The sequence below is a fragment of the Nycticebus coucang genome, chromosome 2 (genome assembly GCF_027406575.1).
Source record: "Nycticebus coucang isolate mNycCou1 chromosome 2, mNycCou1.pri, whole genome shotgun sequence".
Taxonomy (NCBI): Eukaryota; Metazoa; Chordata; class Mammalia; order Primates; family Lorisidae; genus Nycticebus; species Nycticebus coucang.
Window position 1 is genome coordinate 16,977,171 of NC_069781.1, and position 8,227 is coordinate 16,985,397.

The following is an 8,227-nucleotide window of genomic DNA, read 5'->3' on the forward strand; positions in this document are numbered from 1 at the left end:
CATGCATGACTGTGTTTCAGGCCTGAGCTCTGTGGCCACTACATGGGTGACACTCATCGGACACTGCTGGCACCATCACTGCAAGCTAATTCACAGGATAGACACGTTGCCAACAGACAGCCCCCTCAGCCACAACTTACCAAGTGGGAACAAAAAAGATTGGGGGGACCTTAGCAGCCATTGCCACTGAAGACTACAGCAACCCTTGCTGTCACTGCAAACATCTATAGCCATGGATGCTGAGGATCCCTGCTGTCTTTACGCCAGCCTCAGCTGACAGATCTGCACAGAGACTACACAACTATGGCCTCACTGGTGCTAGTATCAGCACACACCACTCAGTAAGCATGCTTGCCACCTCTACAGAGGGAAGGTCTTTCCACAGTGAAACTAGCCCATAAATTCTGCAAAAGGTGACTGTTAGACCTAATGTGCAGACATCAACATAAAACTTTAAGAAATGAGAGAACAAGGAGACTTAACATTACCTAAAGAACACAATAATCTCCCAGTAGCTGACCCTAAAGAAATGGAGATAGTGAATTACTTGACGAAGAATTCAAAGTATTTCTTTTCAGGGAGCCCAGCAAACTTCAAGAAAATGCAGAGAAATAGTTAAATAAAATTAGGAGGAAAATAATCAAAATAAGAAATTTAACAAAGACTGAAATTAAACTTTAAATACCACAGAAATTCTGGAAATGCAAGAAGCATTAGAGAAGTGTGAAATAACCAGAATGAGATATAATTTCACCCCTGTTACAATGGCTATTATCAAAAAGACAAAAATTGACAAATGCTGATGAGGAATTTAAAATTAGTATGGCATTTATGGAAAAAATAGTGTGGAGGCTTATCAGAAAACTGAAAATAGAACTACCATGTGATCCAGCAATCCCACTACTTGATATTTGTCCAAGGAAAGGAAATCAGTATATTGAAGAGATATCTGTACTCCTGTGTTTATTTAACCAATAATAATAACTAAGATATGGAATCAACCTAAATGTCCATAAAAGATGAACAGATAAAGACAATGTACTATGTATACATGATGGAATACTGTTCAGCCATAAAAAGAATAAAATCTTATCATTGTGGCCACATGGATAAACCTGGAAGACATGTTAAGTGAAATAAGGTACAGAAAGATTAATACTGTATGTCCTCATATGTAGGAGCTAAAAAAGTTAAGCTCATAAAAATAGAGTAGAATTACAGTTATTACAAGCTGGAAAGTATATAGAGAGAACAGAATGGGGAGAGATTGGTTGACAGATAAAATTACAACTAGATAGGAGGAATAAGTTCTGTAGCACTATAGGGTGACAGTAATTTACGTTCAAAATCCAGAAGAAAGAATTTTGAACATCCACAACACAAATGATAATTTTTTGTTGTTGAGACACAGTCTCACTCTATTGCTCTGGCTAGAGTGCCTTGGCATCATAGCTCACAGCAACTTCAAACTCTTGGGCTCAACTTTTTTCTTGCTTCAGCCTCCTGCGTAGCTGGGGACCACGAGGCACCTGCCACAGTGCTTGGCTAGTTTTTCTATTTTTAGTAGAGACAGGGCCTCACTCTTGCTCAGGCTGGTGTCAAACTCCTAAGCTCAAGCAATCCACTCGCCTTGGCCTCCCAGAGTGCTAGGATACATGTGTGAGCCACCACACCTGGCTGAAATATAAATTTTTGAGTTGCTATGTTAATTACCCTGATTTGATCATTGCATATAGTGTATGTGCATTAAAATATCACTCTATATTCCATAAATATGTACAATTATTATATGTCAGATAAAAATAAAAGTGAAAAATATTACCTTCTGTGTATGATAAATATCAACATGAAAATAATAGTAATAGCTAACATATACATTAATTACTGTGGGCGCTAACTATTAAACATTTTAACTCATTGAACTCCCTTAAGATACCTGTAATCTAAATATTATTTTTATAATTTATACAATTTTATAATTTAGCCAAGGGCTACACATAGAGGTTAAGAAAATTCCCTCTGGTTATATAGCTGGCAGAGCTGGGGGATTTGAATATAAAGTGCTGCTGCTGCTGCTGCTTCCTTCTTTTCTCTTCCACCTCCTCTCCCCCATCTCCTCCTTCTCCTCTCCTTCTTCCTCTTCCTCCTCTTCCTCTTTCCTCCTCCTCTTCCTCCTCTTCCTCCTCTTCTTCTTCCTCTTCCTCCTCCTCATCCTCTTCCTCCTCCTCCTCTTCCTCCTCTTCCTCTTTCCTCCTCCTCCTCATCCTCTTCCTCCTCCTCCTCTTCCTCCTCTTCCTCTTTCCTCCTCCTCTTCCTCTTCCTCTTCCTCCTCTTCCTCTTCCTCCTCTTCTTCTTCCTCTTCCTCCTCCTCATCCTCTTCCTCCTCCTCTTCCTCCTCTTCCTCTTCCTCCTCCTCCTCTTCCTCCTCCTCTTCCTCTTCCTCCTCTTCTTCTTCCTCTTCCTCCTCATCTTCCCCCTCTTCCTCTTCCTCCTCCTCTTCTTCCTCTTCCTCCTCTTCCTCCTCCTCGTCCTCTTCCTCCTCGTCCTCTTCCTCCTCTTCCTCTTCCTCCATTATCTGGGCTGGAATGCAGTGGCATGATCATAACTCAGCAACTGAAAATTCCTGGGTTCAGGCAGTCCTCCACCTAAGCCTCTCAAGTAAATGGGTCTTGTTTCATTATCTGGGCTAAAATTTGTATAGAAACACAGAAGACCTTGAATTGTCAAAGCAATATTGAGCAAAACAACAAAGATGAAAATACAATACCTGAATTGAAAATGGACCTCAAAGTTATAGAAATCAAACCAACATAGTATGCCATCAATACAGATACATAGGCCAGTGAAACAAAATAGAGAGCCCAGAAATAAGTTCATGGTCAATTGATTTTTGACAAAGATGACAAGAGCACACACTGGGAAAAGAACAATCTCTTCAGTAAATGGTACTGAGACAACTGGATGTCTACATGCAAAAGAAGGAAATCATACTCTCACATAATACACAAAAATCAATTCACAATGTATTAAAGACCTGAAATGTTAAAACTACTAGAAAAAAACAGGGTGAAAGTTTCATGATGTTGGTCTGTACAAAGATATATATATATATATCTTCCAAAGCATGGGCAAAAATAGAGAAATGAAATTATAACAAACTATAAAGCTATATAGCAAAGAAAACGACACCATGAACAGATAACCGCTGGACTGGAAGAAAACATTTGCAAGCCAAATTGGCTGTTAAGGGGTTATTATCCCAGATATAAGGAACTCAACTCAATATCAGGAAAACAACCCAATTAAAAGATGGCTGAAGAACCTGAGTAGATAATTCTCAGAAGACACACACAGATATATGAAAAAAACCTCAACATCTCTAATCCTTAGAGAAATGCATACTGAAATCCCAATGAGATCCCTCCTCATCCCTAGTAGGATGGCTAATACGTATCAAGAAAGGGAAAGATAAGTATGGATGAGGCAGAGTTTGGAGAAAAGGGAATTCTTTTTTTTTTTTTTTTGTAGAGACAGAGTCTCACTTTATGGCCCTCGGTAGAGTGCCGTGGCCTCACACAGCTCACAGCAACCTCCAACTCCTGGGCTTAAGCGATTCTCTTGCCTCAGCCTCCTGAGTAGCTGGGACTACAGGCGCCCGCCACAACGCCCGGCTATTTTTCTGTTGCAGTTTGGCTGGGGCTGGGTCTGAACCCGCCACCCTCGGCATATGGGGCCGGCGCCCTACTCACTGAGCCACAGGCGCCGCCCGAGAAAAGGGAATTCTTGCATGCTATTGGTGGGAATGTAAACTAGAACAGCCATTAAGGTTCCTCAAAAAATTGAAAACAGAGCTACCACTAATCCAGCGATCCCTGTATTAGCTATGTTATATTCCAGAGGATGTGATGTCAGTAGGTTAAAGATATCTGCACTCTCGTGTTCTTTGCAGCATTATTCACAAGGTTAGTGGAGTCAACCTAGGTGTTCACCAAAGATGAATGAAGAAGATGTAGTATATATCCAGATTGGTGCTGAGAAACTGGATGTCCACTTGCTATGTCTACAGTCTTTAATAAAAAGACTGAAATACTGTTCAGTCTTTTTTTTTTTGTTCATTAATTTTTTTATTTTTTTATTTTTACATATACATGTGTTAGGTTTCCGTTTTTTTTGCCTTCACAAAATTAAAAAGGCTTAAATTTTAAGAACAATAACAATGTTTAAAATAAGGACTAGAAACAAAAACCTCATAAAGAACGAATGAACATAAATATATTCAGAAAAGGAATCAGATAATTGCTAATAATTGTCAAAATATTTTGATGTAGCTATTCAGTCTTTTAAAGAAGGATGTCATGTCATTTTGAGCAACCTGGATAAATCTGGAGGACATTATGTTAAGTGTAATAAGCCAGACACAGAAGGACAAATACTGAATGATCTCACTTATACATAGAGTAAAAAAACTCTAACTCACAGGAACAGAGAGTAAAATGGTGGGGGCTTGAGGAAACTGGAGAGATACTGGTCAAGGAATCCAATATTTTAGACATGAGGAATAAGGTCAGAAGATCTTTTGTACATCATGGTCACAGCAGTTAATAGCATTATGTTATATATTTGAAAATTGCTAGGAGAGTCAGTGTTCTTGCTATAAAAAAATGATGAAAGGTTATGCGTATGTTAAAAAGCTTGATTTACCTGTTCAGAAATGCATATATATATATTTATATCAAAACATTGTATGCCATAATATCTATATGACTTTTCTTGTCAGTTAAAAAAAGACACGATTATAATGAAATGTAATGTTCTCTCTTTTCTGCAAGGTATGTTTTATTTTGAAAAGAATAATGCTACACCAACTTAAATTTCTTAAAATGGGTTCTCAATTAGATCAAGCACATCAAAGCACTAAGAACGTTTTGTACCTTTGCTAAGTACAATAAAAGATTCAGGGAGACTACATAAAATGCAAGGAAGGAGAGATGCTTTATATAACAGGGTACAAGGTAATTTTGAAATAACACACATAAGGAAAAAAAATCAAAGAAATTCTAATCAACAAAATACATGGCATTGTTTTTTATGGTCTCCATGTGAAAATGTTTAAAACCATCAAGGTACGTGAGAAGTTTGCAGGAAATTAGCCCATAGTAAGTCTCAAACAGTGTACATTCTTTCCCATCATTAATTTCCTTCCATGCCAGAGGCATTTCAGCATCTGCAGTTTCTGAGGATGTAAAAATGAACTTACAGCAGCATCTGTTGTATCTGATGTGCCTTTTACCAGAAAACCTTAAACTGTGGATGGGTATAAGGCCAACGGATTTAGCACAAATTCCTATAAACACATCAGCAGGCACCGTAACATGTACTTCTTTGAAAACCAAATACATCAGTCGAGCCACATCTTGGAACATTATAAAGGCTTCACCACTGCAGTAATCTGGATAGTATTTCTCTGGGTACTCACTAAGAGGGACAAATGCTTGGCTACGAGGATCTCTGTTGGGTATAACCTGATGGATAACTCTTCCTACATAGAAATCTTCAAAGTGTTCTTTCAGATTGAGAAGATAGTCAACCAAGCTTGGTAAATTGACAAACATTTCTTCATCCACCTTGAGAATGAACAGGGCATTAGGGCAGAAAGTCACAGCCCACTGTATCATTGTGATGATCTTCAGGGTTTGGTTCTCAGAACTGTCCAAGAAGACTCCTTCAATTATATCATTATTTTTATGGGACTCCTTGTCTATCTCTTTCTGGGTAGGTACCAAAACAGGCATTCCCAAAGCAAACAGTGTGAGAACAGGGTGCCCTCAGACACTGGTCATATTACCCCAGGTTTTCCTAATGAGGTCCCTTGTCGTTCCATTTCCTGGGCTACTGAAGATAAGAGAGAGCAAGAAAATGTTCTTCCCTTTACATACCTCTGACTGGCTCAGGACATAGTATTTGGAGAGATTACTTCTTAGGGGCTCCATATTCAATTTTCTTGCCTTGTCCTTAATTTCAAGAACTTTCATATCTATATAAGGCAAAGAACGCAGAAAGTATTCTTCTACAAAGTCAGCCCCAAAAAGCAAGGCATGAAATAGGATGACATTAAATAGAATGAAACACTACTGGTGAATGTGAAGTCTGCAGAAAGTCACCTAAATAAGAAAAGGATATATGTTCATTCAAACTTCATCTCCATTCCTGTTCTCTACTGAACCCTGTTTGGACCTCATATAGCACTGTGCAGTATACTCTATTGTAAGCGTTCTTTATTATTTACTTTTATTATCTGTCTCTTCCACTAGATGGTAGTGTCCTGGACAGCAGCCATCATGTCTCTATCTTCTCAAGTGCTGCTGATTCCAGTGTTTGGCACAAAGTGAACACTGTAAAATGCTAGTTTTCTTGCTTGTGTGGATTAAAGCCTACTTACTACACCCGTGTACAAGGCGTGTTAGACACTGGGGATACACATGCCTATAATGTAATAAGTGGTATCGTTGTAATAAAAACCTATAGGAAACCTATATAATGTTCTTTCATAAAGCACTTGAAGCTGTTTCTTCTCAAATCACAAAGACAAGGGCTATTTTTCCATGAAGTAGTTGCTTTTATTGGCCGCTGTACACTAGCCATTATCAAACTTTTAAATTGTTGTTGCATGACTATCCAATTCAACCTAATAGTGATTCAGAGTCTTTTCCGACAGTGTCTTTTAATTTATCTGACATGTCTGTCAATATGGGCAGATCCCTGTTATCTGCACAGCACCTTTTCAGAGGTCGAGGATGGACCTATGCCAAACTTACTTCACCTCATTAAAGTGGAGTGGAAATTTTCTCTCGGTGGGCATATGCAGAATTGCAATGCATGTATGATAGAGCTAGGGAATATTAAATGAATTAAATTCCTATTCATTGGAGCTTTGGTCAACAGAGCCTCTTGGGGCGGTGCCTGTGGCTCAAAGGAGTAGAGCACCGGCCCCATATGCTGGAGTTGGCGGGTTCAAACCCAGCCTTGGCCAAAAACTGCAAAAAATAAAAATAAAAAAGCTTTTTGTAATAATAGTTAACTCTCATTGAGCATTTGCTGTGTGCCAGGCACTGTGCTAAGCACTTTACATTTAGCTCTGGTAACGAAGCACTTTACGTGTCTTAACTTACTTAGCCCTTTCAGAGAGGTTATCTTCAAAATTAAGCTTAGTAGCTGAATGGTTTAGTAATTTGCCCAAGATCACATACTAGGTAAGGGGTTGCAGTAGGGCCATGATTTGAACTCAAATCCATCAGATTCCAAAGCTCACTCTTAACCCCTGGAGAATTCTAACTCCTATCTTTACTCTCCCATGTCCTTTGAATAGTAAAAAGCAATACAACCAACTCCAGCAACTATAATCTAAACTTTTCATTTTCTCACGGCTAATGATTTACACATAGAAGAAAGTTCCATTTCTTTCTCAAAGTCTATTTTAGTAGATAAGAAATGCTTCAAAGAGTATAAGAAACCCACCTTCATGTTGTCTGTGAGCAATTTCAGGGCCTTGGAAATTATTGAGTCCAGATGCCAAGTTATGGCCAAATGTATCTCAGATCACTCCAGTCTAAGACATTGCCAGAAAGTACTTTGTGCTTCAAACTTTAAATATAAGGTTTCTTGCCAATCAACCTGAGCTGTCCCAGAATACCTGCTGACTGCATAGGAGAGTGAGTGCTGATCTTGTTACAGCTCCGATGAATCCAGAACAAAGAATAGAAAAAGCAAACCTCTTCAAATGCTTTCAATCTTGTATACCTCATGAAACTGAACCCTTGTCTTTGTGCTGAGTTCCTGCTAAAGTACGTGGGGGAGTGCAAAAAACAGTTACACAGATCACTGTTCCACTGCATCATTAAACAAAGAGAAATATATAATGTTTTTTGGCATGTGTCTCAAGAAACTAAACAGTCTGTGTAATGCCTGCTGCCTGGAACGTGAACATGCACAGAACTGTTCTAAACATCAAGGAATATTTTTCATCTGTAGTGGGTGCATTTTTTTTTTTTTGCCCCCAAAGAAACATACAATATATGGTGAGGTCTCGTTGAGTTGGATTTGGAATTCCTGGTATAAGCTATGTAAGAACTTTACCAGATCAGTTATAAGTCATCCAAACTACCTCCACCAGGCAAGTTTATCTCAAAAAGGAAAACAACACATAAGCCCATTTTAGTCTAAACTGAAG

At 38.7% G+C, this 8,227-nt stretch overlaps 1 protein-coding gene across 1 annotated transcript; it reads right to left on the reverse strand.

Annotated features, from left to right (window-relative positions):
* Positions 1-4,986: 4,986 nt before the first annotated feature.
* B3GALT9 (beta-1,3-galactosyltransferase 9) lies at positions 4,987-7,521 on the reverse strand. The gene is given in 2 exon segments (XM_053605677.1): positions 4,987-6,161; positions 7,516-7,521. Coding segments are annotated over 2 exon segments (1,110 nt in total). The 3' UTR covers positions 4,987-5,057.
* Between the last annotated feature and the right edge of the window lie 706 nt (positions 7,522-8,227).